We start from the raw sequence: 19,073 nt of genomic DNA on the forward strand, positions 1-19,073 counted from the left end.
CACTTTTGAAATGTACTTCGACAGAATTCAGAACATGGGCCATTCTTGCAGTATTCTCCCTGTAAACCAAGTCAGAACCATAGGATAAATAAAAGGGGCATATAAGCAGACAATGAAAGCTCTTACAATATTCGATGATGACATTTCTCTAAAACAGGCTATAGGCTACATGTCCACCACCAAGTCAGAACAGTCGGTTATGAGGGGGAAAGGGATCAAATTATTAGGGTGAGGCACATGGGCTACTAACAGCTTACTACACAACATACACTTAGTATTACTTTATTAGCTACAGTAAACATATCTCCCTGGCATATTACATAATTTATGCAGCAGCATACAAGACATGTTTGGACTCACCATTGTGCTGTGGTAACTTGAAGGAAGGTGGCGCAGCGGTCCTTCTTGTGGGCAACTGTGTCATCAAATGTTGTCAGTGATCTGCAGGTCGGAGCTCTAGAAAGAGGCCAGAGTTCCCAACTTGGAATTCCGAGTTGGATGACTGTTCAAAACGTTTTTTCCCAGCCGGAGCTCGTTTGTTTCTTAGTTCCCAGTTGTCTTGAACTCACTGAAGTCTGAGATTTCCCAGTTGAGAAGTCCCAGTTCAATCTTTTCTGGACCATGGTGTTGCGTGTGAATGTTTATCCTTTTAAGGTTGGAAAAGAGACCCTTCAAACCAGACTTGGACCACACACCCTCTCCACCTAACATCAGGGGAAGCAAAATAGTCAAATCAAATTTTATTGGTCACATACACATGGTTAGCAGATGTTATTGTGAGTGTAGCGAAATGCTTGTGATTGCTTTGCAACGTTTGCAGTTAGCCACTGATTCCTTCCAAGCCACTCATTGTTTAAAAAAAATGACATTGTTTGCACACTGATATGTGACACGTAATAATGCCAAAATAACATGCAAAACAGGCAAATGATTTATTATTATCCAATATACTGTAATAGAAATAAGGACATGCTCATAAAAAACATATGTCTTCCTCCCTTATCTTAAATGGCACCGGCCCCCGCTGTATTCTATGCAAATGGTTGTGGTGCCTGTGCAATAAATGTGTAATTACCATTTGACCATTTGATCACGTAATTTCGTAAATAAATAAATAAATAGCATAAAGTAAAGTGCTACCCACCAGTAAACAAGCCCTCCTCCAGTCCCCTCACTGCGTTCCAAATGGCACCTTATACATTATATAATGCACTACCCTATGGGCCCTGGTCAAAACTAGTGCACTAAATAGGGACTAGGGTGCCATTTGGGATGCAGCCAGTGCCATTTACAGCTCGGATGCTCCCTGCATCGTGACTGTGGGTCGTGATCACTTAAACACAGTAAATGATAGGGTAATGTTGCTGTCTGAGTATGTGGTTTTCAGAGAAGATACAGAGAATTGTATGGCTGAAGTATAACATATGAGTGACTGTTGTATGGCTGAAGTTTAACATATGAGTGACTGTTGTATGGCTGAAGTATAACATATGAGTGACTGTGTGTAATGGGGTTGCGTGGTTGTAAAATGGATGGATTAAGATGGTGCGTGTGCGTATGTGTGTGATGAATGACAAGTGCACTCCCTGCAGTGGAACATTGCTGACTTGTTCCTTTCAGCAACTAATGTCTGGTACTGCACACTGTGTATAGTCTACATCCAGGGTGTGAGCTAATTATAGACATTCTGCTCCCCCCCTTTCTCTCTCTCTCTCTCTCTCTCTCTCTCTCTCTCTCTCAATTCAATTGACTTTATTGACAAAGTATACATATAAAAAAAAATGGGTGGGACCAACAGCAATAATAATAGTAGTTGAAATGGGATTACCATTAACAGCAACTACAACAACAATAATAACACATTAAAGCAATAGTAGTAGACCAGTCTCAATCTGACTGAGAAGACACATGACATGGTATCTCTCTCTCTCTCTCTCTCTCTCTGTCTCTCTGTCTGTCTCTCTCCCTCTCTCCCTGTCGCTCTCCCTCCCTCTCTCTGTCTCTGTCTGTCTGATGGATACACCACCCAGTTTGTGCTGGTGCTGATGGCTACTAGCTTGTAATTAAAGAATTTGGTGTTTTATGATAGAGATGTGTCTTGTCCCAAACAGTACTGAGAATTAGCCTCTTCCCTAGAACCATATCTCCTTCAGTGTTTGGCATCCCCCATACACTGTCTCCCACGGAATCTGTCATCTCATGTTCCCCATCCCTGGCTGTCTACCTATCTGATTTTTAATTCTACACACACTCAGAACCCACTCTGAATCTCTCAACATCTGACACTTTGACTCCCTCATCTTCTATACCCTCATCCCCCTATTCTCTTTCTCTTTATTTTGATTCCTCTCCCTATCTGCCTGCCTGCCTGGCCTGCTAGCACTCATTCTCATTTACAGGGGCTATATCTGTCCCCCTAAATGTATTCAGACTGTCCTTGCAAGCAGGCTACAGCGACCATCACATCTGAGCAGCCCTTGAGAAGTAGAACTGCTCACAATGTAATGTAATCTAACAGAGCTGTTCTTACAGCCGGGCAGAGTGAGAGGGAGGGAGGGAGGGAAGAGGGGAGGAATGGAAGGAGGGTTATGTAAGGACTGGGCTGTGCTGCTGCTATTGGAACACGAGACATTCTCCTACAGAGAGAAACAGCAGTCCTCTAAAGGGGGGAGAGAGAGAAATATAGAGATGACAGGGAGAAAGAAATAGAGAGGACAGAAAGAGAGAGGACAGGGAAAGAAAGAGAGGAAACAGGACAGGGATAGAGAGAGAGAGAGAGAGAGAGAGAGAGAGAGAGAGAGGACAGGGGGGAGAGATAGGACAGGGGGAGAGAGAGGACACGGGGGGAGAGAGAGGGGACAGGGGGAGAGAGGACAGAGAGAGAGAGAGAGAGAGAGAGAGAGAGAGAGAGAGAGAGAGAGAGAGAGAGGACAGGGGGGAGAGATAGGACACGGGGGGAGAGAGAGGGGACAGGGGGAGAGAGGACAGAGAGAGAGAGAGAGAGAGAGGACAGAGAGAGATACACACATTGAGGGAATGTAAGAGAGGGAGAGACAGCAAGAGGATGAAAGAAAGAGACAGAGGGAAGGAGAGGAAAGATAGGATCATAGAGACAGCAAGAGAGGTATAGATTGAGAGAGGGAGCGAAAGAGGGAGTGCGTGTCAAAGAGAAAAAGTGAAATAAATTGAGTGAAATCGGGATCTGTGGGGCTGATAGGGGTTTTGCTCTGCAGCCCATTCTAAGCATCCTGCGTCTGTCTGACTGCTAGGGTGGAGTCTGTGTGCTGTGTGAGGGACTGATGAAGGGATCAGTCAGAAGAAGGCAGGAGAAGAGGGATAAGAGAGGAGATGGAGAGAGCAAATGAGAGGTAAAGAGGAGACAAGACGGGGAGAAGAGTGGGAAGAGCGAGAGATGAAGGGAGTGAGGAGAGGAAGGGAGTGAGGAGAGGAGAGAGGAAGGGAGTGAGGAGAGGGGAGAGGAAGGGAGTGAGGAGAGGGGAAGGGAGTGAGGAGAGGAAAGAGGGAGAGGAAGGGAGTGAGGTGAGGAAAGAGGGAGAGAGGAAGGGAGTGAGGAGAGGAAAGAGGGAGAGAGGAAGGGAGTGAGGAGAGGGGAGAGAGGAAGGGAGTGAGGAAAGAGGGAGTGAGAAGAGGAAAGAGGAAGGGAGTGAGGAGAGAACAGGAGAGGAGAGAGGAAGGGAGTGAGGAGAGGAAAGAGGGAGAGGAAGGGAGTGAGGAGAGGAGAGAGGAAGGGAGTGAGGATTGGACAGGAGAGGAGATGAAAGAGGGAGAGATGAGAGATAATTCGTGGAAAGGAGAGGAGAGGAATAGAAGAGGCAATGAGGTGGCTAATGTGGGGGAGGTGGCATGAATAACAACACATCCACAATGGTGGGATGCAGAGGAGATAGAAAGGAGGGGAGAAGAGGGAGAGGGGTGGGGCTCCTGTAGACTCTACGCATAGGGAAACCACTGCATTCTCCTGTCTCTCTCCCTTCCTCCCTGTCTGTCACATGCAGACAGGGAAGAAGTGCACCTTGCAAGGCTCTTAGCTACAATCTTAGCTATGCTATACACCCTGTACTTAACTGCTACTTAACATAGAAATTACCCTCCCGCAGTTTTATCAATGAAAGCACTTGTCTATTTCCCTCTGCATAGCTACTAGGACACCTCTCTCCCTCTTCCTCTCCTTCGCTCTCTCTCTCTGTCTCTGTCTCTCTGTCTGTGATGCTCTCCTAACAGAGCTGTTGTGGTGGGGGAGGGGAAAGACAGAGCTGAAGAGGGAAGGGAGGCTGAGTCACAGTCTACAGACAGACGATGCCTTCCAGGTCCCTCCAACCTTGGTCCTCCTCCCTATTCACATAACCACATCTGCTACCCACGATAACCCCTGCCTCCCGTCCTCCCTCCCGTCCTCCCTCCCTCCCGTCCTCCTCCATTCATTGTGTCTAAAAGTATATACATGACCTTTTAATTACGTGCCTCCGAATGACCTCTACTGTCAGCTTAGCTAGTTGGTGACGTGTAAATATTTGGGACATGGGAAGGGAATGTGGAGTAAGAGAAACACCACCACCTAGTGGTGGAGGTTGGGTTCTGCATGTGGTGATGGGCGTTGTTAGACTGCAGTTGTAAACATGGTTTAGGTTGACCAGTCTGAGGTGAATTTTGTTGTTACATTTTCAGGTTACCATATGTGTGTGTTTATACGTGTACCGAGCAGTGTGTACTGCTTGCTTGTTGTTTTTCTATAAAACAAAAAAACAAATATCACCACATTTATTAATCACTGGCTTCACACGCACACGCGCACACGCGCACACACACACACACACACACAGTGGGCCAAATATGTGTATTCAAATGTGATTTAACACACACAGAATGAAGACCTATCGTCTACAGTCCACTCTTGGTTATAAGACCACACAACAGCCCATAGACTCCTCTACTTCACTAAATCCTATTGTGAAGTATGGAGCTGTAATATGGGTCAAGGACACTCACTTACACAGCAACAGTACTCATAAAAGTCACTTGTATTACAGACAATTAACTTGAAACCCACTGATGGATTGACTGACACTTCCGACACCACTCTACAACATTCAGATCAAAAGCCATAAAAGGACAGTTCAAATGGGACATGAGAGAATTTGGCCACCTGTCTGGATGCCAGTCCCCTTTAGCCTGATAAAAATTGCATTCCATCAATCTTACAGCCTTGAGGGGAGCCAGATACTACTTTAAGTGGATGAGGTTTGTCCATTTGTCCTAATATTGACATCCAGTATTTCCTCTAACATAGACCACAGTAGTCACTGTGTAAAGCTCTCGACACACGGAGAGCTGTTGGGACTAGGGCTGATGGGGGTTAGAGTATTGCTCAGCACCCACTCACCTCTAGCCAATAGAACTTAATATGGATCTAGATGGACTGGATGGGTGTATCAGCAATATGGTGAACATACGTAGCCCATCACAGGGCTAAGTGGAGCTATCACCAATTTCAATATTGCAAAACAAAATAAACAGTCCAAATCAAACCTCTCAGATCTACAAGAAATGCCCCCACCACCAGAAGCAGGAAATGCGGCAGAATTTAGCAGTCCTAGTTGTGGGAGTCCATTTGGGATTGGTAACAGGAGTCCTCTTCTCAGACCCTGGCTATGTCACAAACAGGCACCCGATTCCCTACATAGTAAACTACTCTATAGGAAATAGGGTGCCACTTCTCTTTAAAATCTCTTCACTGAGAAGACGAGGCCATGTCTGCTGAGGCGGTTGATGAGAGTGGTCCTGGCAAACGCTGCTCCTGGACTGCATGTACACTCCTTCTCTGTCAACCACAGCACAAGGTTTAGTTCTCGGTCCTGTATCTGTTTACATTATCGTGTGTCTACCTTTACAATGTCATGAGAGAGACTTGATAGGAAGGAATTGTGGTTCGTTCAGAATGGTGATAGTTGCCTGTACCATAGCGACAGGCGTGGCTACATAGCCAGGCTCTGTGGACCAATCAAAGTCAACATAGTTAATCAACACAAATGATGTGCACCAATGATAATCAAGACGTAGATGATAATAATAATAATAATAATAATAAGCAAAAAACTGTGTGGACACTGGACAGACCATGAACAGGCACAACCCTGACATGCATTACTAGCAAACCAAACCAACACACCAACCAGACTGAGCCAACCTGCTCCATGTTTCTGGGTACAGATCCTAGCGTTGGGTCTTCCCTGAGAGGGGTGCAGAGCCTCAGCATAACCATACCTGAAAAACAGACTGAAAGATGTTCCCTCCATCTACTAGCCTCCACTTCCATAAACTGATCAAATGAATAAAGTGCCTTATTTTAAATAATAATGAATAAAATATGTTTATAGTTATCTAATCAACAGTCTACAATGCCTGCATCCAAAACTTGAATAAGCATAAAAAATTTATGGCGGTTCTTCTCACTAGACACATGGGTGACTGGACCATTCATATAAATGTCTCATCAGGCCTGAGTCGACTACAGGGCCTGCTTCCTGCTGGCTCCAGCCTTGGTGAACACGCCAAAGGAGAACTCTGGAAACTGAGGAGCAGAAAAATCAACCAATTAACTGGAAAATTTAGCTCATTACCTTAATGTCCAATACAGATCATTTCTTCTTGTTATCGTTTTCCAGTACAGTAACTGTGTGCTATATTCACACAGATCTGACAGCTGTAGAGGTTATCTCAGCGAGGGGCTCACAGTTCGATGAAGAGGAGGCTATTCATTTGTCTCGTCTCTCTACTCTGCCCTTCTTTCACTGCCCTTAATATAGTCAACCAACTGTGACTGTATAGTAACCAAGCTACCTGATTAAGCTAATTACCACACACATCTAATGTGGAAAAATACACTGGATGTGCCAATATGGACTCTGGTCAAAAGTAGTGCACTATGTACTGTAATGAATAGGGTGTTAGGCCCTGGTCAAAAGTAGTGCACTATGTACTGTAATGAATAGGGTGTTAGGTCCTGGTCAAAAGTAGTGTACTATGTACTGTAATGAATAGGGTGTTAGGCCCTGGTCAGAAGTAGTGTACTATGTACTGTAATGAATAGGGTGTTAGGCCCTGGTCAGAAGTAGTGTACTATGTACTGTAATGAATAGGGTGTTAGGCCCTGGTAAGAAGTAGTGTACTATGTACTGTAATGAATAGGGTGTTAGGCCCTGGTCAGAAGTAGTGTACTATGTACTGTAATGAATAGGGTGTTAGGCCCTGGTCAGAAGTAGTGTACTATGTACTGTAATGAATAGGGTGTTAGGCCCTGGTCAGAAGTAGTGTACTATGTACTGTAATGAATAGGGTGTTAGGCCCTGGTCAGAAGTAGTGCACTATGTACTGTAATGAATAGGGTGTTAGTGCACTACTTCTGACCAGGGCCTATGTAGAGTATAGGAGCTTCTTTCCTGGGCCGAACTTCCCAAGGAACCAAAACAGCAGGCTGCCACAGAACATCTTTATCAACCACCAGATGCCACCAACACCTACATGCACAGAGTACTGGACCTGGGGAGGGAGGGGGAGAGGGGGGGGAGGGAGGGAGGGAGGGAGGGGGGGGAGGGAGAGAAAGGGAGAGAGAGAGGAGAGGGGGGAGAGAGGGAGAGAGAAGAAGAGAGGGAGAGGGAGAGAGAGAAGGAGAGAGGGAGAGAGAGAGGGAGAGAGAGAGAGGGAGGGAGGGAGGGAGGGAGGGAGGGAGGGAGGGAGGGAGGGAGGGAGGGAGGGAGGGAGGGAGGGAGGGAGGGAGGGAAAGGGAGAGAGAGGGAGGGAGGGAGAGAGAGAGGAAAGGGAGGGAGGGAGAGAGAGAAAGGGAGAGAGAGGGAGGGAGGGAGAGAGAGAGGAAAGGGAGGGAGGGGGAGGGAGGGAGGGAGGGAAAGGGAGAGAGAGGGAGGGAGGGAGAGAGAGAGGAAAGGGAGGGAGGGAGAGAGAGAAAGGGAGAGAGAGGGAGGGAGGGAGAGAGAGAGGAAAGGGAGGGAGGGGGAGGGAGGGAGGGAGGGAAAGGGAGAGAGAGGGAGGGAGGGAGAGAGAGAGGAAAGGGAGGGAGGGAGAGAGAGAAAGGGAGAGAGAGGGAGGGAGGGAGAGAGAGAGGAAAGGGAGGGAGGGAGGGAGGGAGGGAGGGAGGGAGGGAGGGAGGGAGGGAGGGAGGGAGGGAGGGAGGGAGGGAGGGAGGGAGGGAGGGAGGGAGGGAGGGAGGGAGGGAGAGAAGGGGAGAAGGGGAGAAGGGGAGAAGGGGAGAAGGGGAGAGAGAGAGAAAATCTATTTGAATAACATTTAACACCTGTATGCTCCTGTAAGCTACTGATGCCAGGTGAAAGGTACAGTAGAGGTAGGACACATCACAGACATTATACTCCCTAGTGCAGCGTTGTTGTCCAGAACCAGTGTTGAGATGCCCCACAGACATAATGAGGAGAGAAACATGAGGAATCACTTGAGACTGCTGTATGACTCATTATCATCTAGCTCTCTCCACATGAAGAAAGACACGGGTTGTTAACAATCTTTTTTCTCTCCACATTGGATGTTTGTGAATAAATGAGGCAGTAGTTTCATCAGAAGCTAGTAATTAAAAAAATATGTGAACGGTCACTGTTGCTTGACCTAATTAGCTGTAGTGAAAGCAGGGACGGGGAGAGAGATGAAGATACTGAGGTAGACTATGGACGTGACAGGAGTTCGACCTATAATATAATAAGACATGCCATTAAGTGGACACTTTTATCGCATGAATTACAGTCATGCGTGCATACATTTTACATACTGGTGGTCCCGGGAATCGAACACACTAACCTGGCGCTGCAAGCACCATACTCGACCAACTGAGCTACAGAGGACCACCTACCTAAGTGGGTACAGTATGCAGCAGTAGATGGGCTTGAACTGTGGGCTTGGTATTGAGTAGGTTGGGTAGCCATGATGGATAAAATACCGGCTAAAGAAGGGGTAGCCAGGTTACCAGTCCATTTCTGCTTTGGCAAAACTGGTGAAAACAGCTACTCATCAGCAAGACAACAATGTAGCATTATTGAGTAATTGAATGCAGGCAGACTGAGTCAGGTCCAGAGGGTCAAGGTTTGTTGTTGTGTTACATCTTAATGTTGACTCCTCCTCATACAGGAAGCGCTGGGATCTCCTGACCACCCATGAGTCTGAGCCAATGAAGGATATGGCATGCTGGACAATCTGCTTACTGAGGAACAGGCTAGCCCTGAGGAATACACACACACACACACACACACACACACACACACACACACACACACACACACACACACACACACGGTCATTGTACTTCCAAATACACTCGATTTGCACCATCACCCACAGAATTCAACACAGACAGATGCCATTAACTAATTTCATCTATACTGATAGACTAGTCCTCTAAATCCACTTCAGCATTGCCAAGAACCGACTGTCCCATACCAATAAAATGCAGTTACTTTGAATGGGAATGCCAATACCTCTTCTTGACTTTGGCTCCTACGATGGGGAGAGGTTGGTGGCCAAATTTCTTCCTCAGCTTTCTCAGGGAGCCGCTGTCTGCAAAGCCGTAGATGGCTGACTTCCATGTCACAGCCTCCTTACAGGGAAGGAAGGAGCATCTCTTTAGCCAAGTCACCATCACAACAAACTGTTAAAGAGATACTTCACTTCAAAAATTCAGTCTGTCAGAATTCACCATGGCAACAAACATATTTTTAAGGGATAGTCCACCCCTAAACAAAAGATTGGCTGATATGTTCAGACCTCAAAAGTGGTTTATGAGACCACATCCCATTTGTTGTGTCGAATAAAATGATGAAATAGACGGTGCCTATAGTTCGTTTTCATTCAGGCAAATAGCTGGATCTCCAAAATATGATGTGGACCTTGGACTCATCTCAACATTAGATCTAAAAACATCTTACAAGCTTTGATTTTTAAGTGAACTTTAAATACTTTAATGTAAGACTACATTTCCCATAATGGATCTGTGGGAAACAGGAAGTGAGAGCTGTCTACCGCAAAGCTGTCAGTGTTCCTGTAAACAGATATGACACAGGGTTATTATGTGTCCTTTACTGAAGGAAAGACTGAACTAGTACACAGATAGAAACCTCATCGGAAACCAACAAGAATACTGATGCAGTGAGCTCATAGTGCCTGTTTGAAATGCAGCTAAAAACAAAAACATCTTGTTTGCCAAAATGGTGCTGTAATTCATAATAGATAACAGGAAAAACACCAGTATTAAAAAAGAGCCTGAAATGCAATGTCAAGAGCAATTCTTCACAGATGGCTGCCGGTACAAACACACAGACACAAACAACTGTGTTGTTCTCTATAAACATTCACGAACACAGCTAACAGTGCAGCTCTCTACCTTTAAACTGGTCCCTGGTGTACAGGAAGCTCATGTCAGCTGGTACGGAGTCAAATCCACAGCTGCCAATCACACCGCTCTGCTGAGGTGATCCAGCTGCATTCTCTCCAGGAACTATGGACCGTAACACAACACTACCATACAAACACTATGCCAATCGATCTGGTAGAGAGATATGGAATGCATCCCAATCAGCACCATACTTCCTATATAGTGCACTACTTTTGACCAAATGACTTTTAACCAGACTATGTTGCATAAAGCTCATACTGTCCTTGTCTTTGTGAAGTGTGATACCTTTCATAGACAGTAATAAAACTAGGTTGGTGTTAGAGGCTATCAATCAAACCAACAAATTAATAAAGCCCTTTTTACATCAGCAGATGTCACAAAGTGCTGTACAGAAACCCAGCCTATAACCCCAAACAGCAAGTAATGTAGAAGCACGGTGGCTAGGAAAAACTCCCTAGAAAGGCAGGAACCCAGGAAGAAACCTAGAAAAGAACCAGGTTCTGAGGGCTAGTAAAGGCAGCTAATAGAAACATAAAAACGGACAGTTGAAATGATGGTGTTGTATAACGATACTCTACCTGAGGTTCTCCACTGAAGTCTATACAGGCCCTGACCACTGACTCACCATAAACTGTACTGGGGAGACAAGAAAAGGGGACTCAATAAGATTTGGTGTTAATAGGGGTATCGGTGTGTGTGTGGCCCAGCCCAAGAAGTAGCTCTCATCAATTGTATGCTCAGATTCTTCTGTGTTGTGTTCGGGAATTTAGCCGTCTCTGTGTTGATCTCACCAACCCCCCTGTCACACCTCTAGGTAGCAGAGGTTCTGTTGTCTTTACAGGTCTGTAGGTCTGATATCTGATCCAAGGTTCATTTTACACCAATACTATTGGTCAACTACTCAGATTTTGAATGCAAACAACTCAGATGTTATAAAAGGGTCTTAGGTTCATTGTCTCTTTCTCTTTTTTGTTCCTGATCTGTGTTGGTGAGATACTTACACTCGCTCTCTCCCATGAGCTATGGGCCATGGCACTCGCTCTCTCCCTCTCTGATCATGCTTAGAATAATGCCTGTATTAATGCTTTGTAGCTTAAGCTTTCTGCCTTGTGAATGTAACCATTCATTTTACAAAGTAATTAAATACACTTGTATTCAGAATTCCATTCCCCGACATTTCTTGATAGCCTATTAGTGTAACTTAACTATGGTCTCTTGCATAATGCTAAATCATCTTTATGGAGTCAGATAAACATTTGAATAGGCTAATTGCATAGTCTTATTCCGGGTCGCATGTGAGATATTTATAATATCATATATATATATCCAAGAATACCCCACTACAGTAAGTGGTGACCCCGAGGTGATGCTCAGACATCAAAACAATGTCATAAATTGTGATTGAGTCATCACGCTGGGCCTTGGTGCCTGCAAGTCACCAGTCGCGAGTATCACCTGCTTTCATTGTTGCACTATGTGTACGTGTGTGTGTGTGTGTGTGTGTGTGTGTGTGTGTGTGTGTGTGTGTGTGTGTGTGTGTGTGCGTGCGTGCGATAATCATCAACTCGTCATCACCTTATCAAAAGTCAAAAGTATACCATCATCTCCTTATATAATTCCCATATCTTTGCTTTTGCCAACATATTATTATGGTCCATACATACTGATAGAGCAGTCTACTATAATGTACTGCAGTACCCAGGACACAGCTACACAGTCAGCATATTCCTAACAAGCTCAATGCGCAGCGACAGTTTTCCAATTATCATTGGGGACAGGAGTACCTTGGGAGGCTGGACGAATGACAACTCAGGCCCACAGCTGTGAGAGGCCAACCAGACGCCTCCTTCCTCCCAGGTCTCAACAACAACACTCATTATAACTGGCCCCACACAGTTGAGAACAACCAGTCCTTGTTGGCATGGTGGCCCATGAGTCTGCTTCGGAAACATCAGCCATGATTATTTCAACTTCAGTCCTTTAATAGCTCTGGCTTACCTGGAAACTGAGATCAAAGTTGTCCTGAATGCATCAACTGGTTAAAACACCCACATTTACAGTGAATCATAGTAGCTTAATAAAATAAGCATTTAGACTGATCATACAGTTTGGAAACATTTGCGTTGTAAGACCAGTTTGCACTGTTGAGTCACAAGGCAGTGGGATCAGTATTAATTCATAGAGTAATTGGTTTATTTATTAATTCATCCATGCATTCATTTATTCAGACTTAGTCATTATAAATCACATACAGTTATAACACCAACTGGGATTAAACTGCAGTATGCACCCATTTAGTGTTTAAATATTAAGTAGTGTTGTTGTTTACTCGTAGAGAACAACTACTGCGTGTGCATACTGCGTGTGCCTAGTCGTTCGAAGGCAACTGAAACCGTTGCCGCTGTAAATCATTATATAGTAGCCTAGTCAAACCATGCTTTACATAAAATCTTTATTTTACTGGAAGCAGGTAGTATACACTTGCTTCTCTTTTCTGGTTAGGCTAGTGTACAACACGTATGGAGCGTCACTCTTGGAGGCTTGGTTCAGACCTCCCTCCAGCCACTGTCTGCTCTGTCCAGCCAAGGCCCATTTCAGAGACCCACTGGGATCTTCAGGCGCTCTGAGCCTCTTCCAACACAAACTGCCTGTTAAAACCAGAGGCTCCGAATATGATAATGTTGTCAGGCCTGGCAGAGGTTACAGTCAACATTGTGCACTAATGCCTATTTACTGTAGCCTAATGTACTCAGTGCAATGTGTAAATGGATCTGGGGGAGGGCAGACTACTGTAAAACGCCCCTAGTATTGACTTGTGTTGTGATGTCTACCAATGCAACTACTATAATGTCAACCAATGCATTTGGTATTACTACAATGGTAGGCGGAATATAGCCAGAATGAAATACTACACCACATGGGTAGGCATAATCTGAAATAACTCAAACTTTGTCTGAAAACATATAAGCTACGCAGCAATCTTGTTTGAGTCGACTGAGCTGTAGTCCAAAGCTTAATAGTATGCAGTATAATTAATACTACATTGATATTTTCCCATATTCATAGTGGCTGGTTGGGTTTCATGGTTTACTGAGACATCTTGTGGCCAGTTGGTGATATTACATATTGAGTGGAGGCAACGTGTGTAGGCTACAACGTTGCACAACTCATGCCAGTGTGAACTGTAAAATAGCATCAACATACCACGTTTTCTTGATATCATTTATATTCCATTGAGAAAACATGTCATCAAAAATACTGCAACATATAAACATGGATTGCATGATGCAACACAATAGTAAACAACATACAGTGAAAATTAGAGGCAACATTCATTGACATTACTCAACCACAGCCATTTAGAGAGCATGAAGAGAGAACATAAGACATTGACCAAAGACAACAATGTCCGAGGCAATAGATAGAACAGAAGTCTGGGACATTCCAATGGTAAACTGGGACTTCCTGTCTGATGTCCAACACAGATTTGTGTGTGCTCTCTGTGCTGTCTGAACCAGCCAGAGAACACAACTGTCAGTCAACGAAGCACTGTGTGTCCTGGAGATCTACTGGGTTTAGATCAGGGTTCTCCAACTCTGGTCCTGGAGATCTACTGGGATTAGATCAGGGTTCTCCAACTCTGGTTCTGGAGAGATACTGGGTCTAGATCAGGGTTCTCTAACTCTGGTCCTGGAGAGCATGATGTGTGTGCATGATTTTTATCCAGCCCTGCAATATAGTCCTCAGATTGGACCACAGTTAGCAGAATCAAGTGTTACTGCTGCGCTGGAATGAAAGCCTGCACACCCACTAGATCTCTGATTTGGAGATCCTTGATGTACAGTAGATATACGTAAACAACGTCTATTCATGAAAGCAAGGGAATGGATTTGTATTGAATACATTAAAATAGACTCATAGAATAAAATACAAATAAAGGACATTAAGGGCTGTACGGATACATGAGCAGCACAACTAGACAAAAGTGCCTGAGATGTTGAGTAATCCGTACAGTACTGAATGTCATGACTACATTAAAATGCATTGCTGTACGAACATTGACCTTTGTTCATATTGTCATACCAAGAGCCATACATACAGTATCTATCATGCATATTTGTACTGATATCGTTACTCGGTTATCTGCAAATGACTTTACAATGTGCCATTTCCAGAGAGCCGTTCTTCACAAATGTGGACTTTCATTTGCAGTGGTCAACAACCGTGAGTTCCTTCAGAGGAATGTAAGAGTAATTCCAAACCCAAGACTCCATGTACAAAAACATCTGCAAAATGTACAACATGTAGGCTACATTTGACAAGTCAAGGAGTCAAGGAGACAAGTCAAGGACTCGAGGCAACAAGTCGAGGAGGAAGTGTCCTTTCAATCCCCAACAAGTCTTTGTTTTTAATAGCATATGTACCCCAAGTTTTACTATGAGGCTCTCAAATCCAGATAAACATATTTACTGTTTATCGAATTGTATCTGTTTTTCAGATAAACATCTTTACAAATTCAGATAAACATATTTTCTCATAAAGAATTCCAACTGGAATATACAGGTAACTACCAAAATAAAGGAAATACTTGAGTAAATGAGGGATACAAAGTATATTGACAGGAGGTGCTCCCACACAGGTGTGGTTCCTGAGTTAATTAAGCAATTAACATCCCATCATGCTGTCTGTCTGTCTGTCTGTCTGTCTGTCTGTCTGTCTGTCTGTCTGTCTGTCTGTCTGTCTGTCTGTCTGTCTGTCTGTCTGTCTGTCTGTGTATCAGTCTCCAGATCTCAACCAAATTGAACACTTATGGGAGATTCTGGAGTGTTTTCCACCACCATCAACAAAACACCAAACAATGTCTTGTGGAAGAATGGTGTTGCATTCCTCCAACAGAGTTCCAGACAGTTGTAGAATCTATGCCAAGGTGTATTGAAGCTGTTCTGGCGGCTCGTGGTAACCCAATGCCCTATTAAGATGCTTTATGTTGGTGTTTCCTTTATTTTGGCAGTTACCTGTACTTTACAATGCTATGCTTTGTTCCTCTGTGGTTTTGGGAGCTCTTTTTTGTAGCGTCCACAAGTTAAAACAAGAGGTTAAAAACAAGATGGGAGGCAGTGTTCTGGAAACCGTTTGGACTGCATCTGAAATGTCAGTCGGTAAAAACGTCTGTAACTTTGTCTCCTGTTGGGTCAATGATCATAAGCCGGTTCAGTCTCTATTTCAGGCCCTTCCACAGAACATCAATGACCTTATGACCTTGACTGCTACAGTAGGTAGGTTCTTCTGTATGTTTAGTCCATAGACTGCTACAGTAGGTAGGTTCTTCTGTATGTTTAGTCCATAGACTGCTACAGTAGGTAGGTTCTTCTGTATGTTTAGTCCATAGACTGCTACAGTAGGTAGGTTCTTCTGTATGTTTAGTCCATAGACTGCTACAGTAGGTAGGTTCTTCTGTATGTTTAGTCCATAGACTGCTACAGTAGGTAGGTTCTTCTGTATGTTTAGTCCATAGACTGCTACAGTAGGTAGGTTCTTCTGTATGTTTAGTCCATAGACTGCTACAGTGCGCTACTGAGTCTATATCATCTGCAGCAGTAGGTAAGTGACTGTATGTACCGACTGCAGCAGTAAGTGACTGTATGTCCTGACTGTATGTACTGACTGCAGCAGTAAGTGACTGTATGTCCTGACTGTATGTACTGACTGCAGCAGTAAGTGACTGTATGTCCTGACTGAAGCAGTAAGTGACTGTATGTCCTGACTGAAGCAGTAAGTGACTGTATGTCCTGACTGTATGTACTGACTGCAGCAGTAAGTGACTGTATGTTCTGACTGTATGTACTGACTGCAGTAGTAAGTGACTGTATGTTCTGACTGTATGTCCTGACTGCAGCAGTAAGTGACTGTATGTCCTGACTGCAGCAGTAAGTGACTGTATGTTCTGACTGTATGTACGGACTGCAGCAGTAAGTGACTGTATGTCCTGACTGTATGTCCTGACTGCAGCAGTAAGTGACTGTATGTCCTGACTGCAGTAGTAAGTGACTGTATGTCCTGACTGCAGCAGTAAGTGACTGTATGTCCTGACTGAAGCAGTAAGTGACTGTATGTCCTGACTGTATGTCCTGACTGCAGCAGTAAGTGACTGTATGTCCTGACTGCAGCAGTAAGTGACTGTATGTCCTGACTGCAGCAGTAAGTGACTGTATGTCCTGACTGCAGCAGTAAGTGACTGTATGTTCTGACTGTATGTCCTGACTGCAGCAGTAAGTGACTGTATGTCCTGACTGCAGCAGTAAGTGACTGTATGTCCTGACTGCAGCAGTAAGTGACTGTATGTCCTGACTGAAGCAGTAAGTGACTGTATGTCCTGACTGAAGCAGTAAGAGACTGTATGTACTGACTGCAGCAGTAAGTGACTGTATGTCCTGACTATGTACTGACTGCAGCAGTAAGTGACTGTATGTCCTGACTGTATGTACTGACTGCAGCAGTAAGTGACTGTATGTCCTGACTGTATGTACTGACTGCAGCAGTAAGTGACTGTATCTACTGACTGTATGTCCTGACTGCAGCAGTAAGTGACTGTATGTACTGACTGTATGTCCTGACTGCAGCAGTAAGTGACTGTATGTACTGACTGCAGCAGTAAGTGCCTGTATGTCCTGACTGCAGCAGTAAGTGACTGTATGTTCTGACTGTATGTACTGACTGAAGCAGTAAGTGACTGTATGTACTGACTGCAGCAGTAAGTGACTGTATGTCCTGACTGAAGCAGTAAGTGACTGTATGTCCTGACTGAAGCAGTAAGTGACTGTATGTTCTGACTGTATGTCCTGACTGCAGCAGTAAGTGACTGTATGTACTGACTGCAGCAGTAAGTGACTGTATGTACTGACTGCAGCACTAAGTGACTGTATGTCCTGACTATATGTACTGACTGCAGCAGTAAGTGACTGTATGTTCCTGACTGAAGCAGTAAGTGACTGTATGTCCTGACTGTATGTCCTGACTGCAGCAGTAAGTGACTGTATGTTCTGACTGTATGTCCTGACTGCAGCAGTAAGTGACTGTATGTACTGACTGCAGCAGTAAGTGACTGTATGTACTGACTGCAGCAGTAAGTGACTGTATGTCCTGACTATATGTACTGACTGCAGCAGTAAGTGACTGTATGTCCTGACTGTATGTCCTGACTGCAGCAGTAAGTGACTGTATGTCCTGACTGTATGTCCGGACTGCAGCAGTAAGTGACTGTATGTCCTGACTGTATGTACTGACTGCACCAGTAAGTGACTGTATGTCCTGACTGTATGTCCTGACTGCAGCAGTAAGTGACTGTATGTACTGACTGTATGTCCTGACTGCAGCAGTAAGTGACTGTATGTCCTGACTGCAGCAGTAAGTGACTGTATGTCCTGACTGAAGCAGTAAGTGACTGTATGTTCTGACTGTATGTCCTGACTGAAGCAGTAAGTGACTGTATGTCCTGACTGCAGCAGTAAGTGACTGTATGTCCTGACTGCAGCAGTAAGTGACTGTATGTCCTGACTGCAGCAGTAAGTGACTGTATGTCCTGACTGTATGTCCTGACTGAAGCAGTAAGTGACTGTATGTTCTGACTGTATGTCCTGACTGAAGCAGTAAGTGACTGTATGTCCTGACTGCAGCAGTAAGTGACTGTATGTCCTGACTGCAGCAGTAAGTGACTGTATGTCCTGACTGTATGTCCTGACTGCAGCAGTAAGTGACTGTATGTTCTGACTGTATGTCCTGACTGCAGCAGTAAGTGACTGTATGTCCTGACTGTATGTCCTGACTGCAGCAGTAAGTGACTGTATTTCCTGACTGTATGTCCTGACTGCAGCAGTAAGTGACTGTATGTCCTGACTGTATGTCCTGACTGCAGCAGTAAGTGACTGTATGTCCTGACTGTATGTCCTGACTGAAGCAGTAAGTGACTGTATGTCCTGACTGAAGCAGTAAGTGACTGTATGTTCTGACTGTATGTCCTGACTGCAGCAGTAAGTGACTGTATGTCCTGACTGAAGCAGTAAGTGACTGTATGTCCTGACTGCAGCAGTAAGTGACTGTATGTTCTGACTGTATGTCCTGACTGCAGCAGTAAGTGACTGTATGTCCTGACTGTATGTCCTGACTGCAGCAGTAAGTGACTGTATGTTCTGACTGTATGTCCTGACTGCAGCAGTAAGTGACTGTATGTCCTGACTGTATGTCCTGACTGCAGCAGTAAGTGACTGTATGTTCTGACTGTATGTCCTGACTGCAGCAGTAAGTGACTGTATGTCCTGACTGCAGCAGTAAGTGACTGTATGTCCTGACTGCAGCAGTAAGTGACTGTATGTTCTGACTGTATGTCCTGACTGCAGCAGTAAGTGACTGTATGTCCTGACTGTATGTACTGACTGCAGCAGTAAGTGACTGTATGTCCTGACTGAAGCAGTAAGTGACTGTATGTTCTGACTGTATGTCCTGACTGAAGCAGTAAGTGACTGTATGTCCTGACTGCAGCAGTAAGTGACTGTATGTCCTGACTGCAGCAGTAAGTGACTGTATGTCCTGACTGCAGCAGTAAGTGACTGTATGTCCTGACTGCAGCAGTAAGTGACTGTATGTTCTGACT

The 19,073-nt window shown here is 44.7% G+C and overlaps 1 protein-coding gene across 1 annotated transcript; it reads right to left on the reverse strand.

The window, feature by feature from the left end:
* Positions 1-5,738: 5,738 nt before the first annotated feature.
* Positions 5,739-9,673, reverse strand: LOC106608103 (saccharopine dehydrogenase-like oxidoreductase). The gene is made up of 8 exons (XM_014205815.2): positions 9,513-9,673; positions 9,152-9,256; positions 8,325-8,343; positions 7,443-7,557; positions 6,536-6,594; positions 6,206-6,314; positions 5,918-6,008; positions 5,739-5,826 (listed from the first exon to the last, which is right to left on the reverse strand). Exons 1-8 carry the CDS (start codon positions 9,671-9,673, stop codon positions 5,739-5,741), a joined length of 747 nt encoding a protein of 248 aa, XP_014061290.2.
* Positions 9,674-19,073: the final 9,400 nt, after the last annotated feature.

The sequence above is a fragment of the Salmo salar genome, chromosome 06, assembly GCF_965601325.2.
Source record: "Salmo salar chromosome 06, fSalSal1, whole genome shotgun sequence".
NCBI lineage: Eukaryota > Metazoa > Chordata > Actinopteri > Salmoniformes > Salmonidae > Salmo > Salmo salar.

What these genes read in the sequence shown, in the direction of transcription:
- LOC106608103 (XM_014205815.2), bottom strand. Translation starts at nt 9,673, where the DNA reads ATGGTGACTTGGCTAAAGAGATGCTCCTTCCTTCCCTGTAAGGAGGCT. An exon ending in CCCAGGAAAGAAGCTCCTAT is followed by an intron (nt 6,595 to 7,442) that starts ACTCTACATAGG and finishes ATTTTTCTGCTC; the next exon opens with CTCAGTTTCCAGAGTTCTCC. An exon ending in CTTCCTATCAAGTCTCTCTC is followed by an intron (nt 5,827 to 5,917) that starts ATGACATTGTAA and finishes GAAGGAGTGTAC; the next exon opens with ATGCAGTCCAGGAGCAGCGT.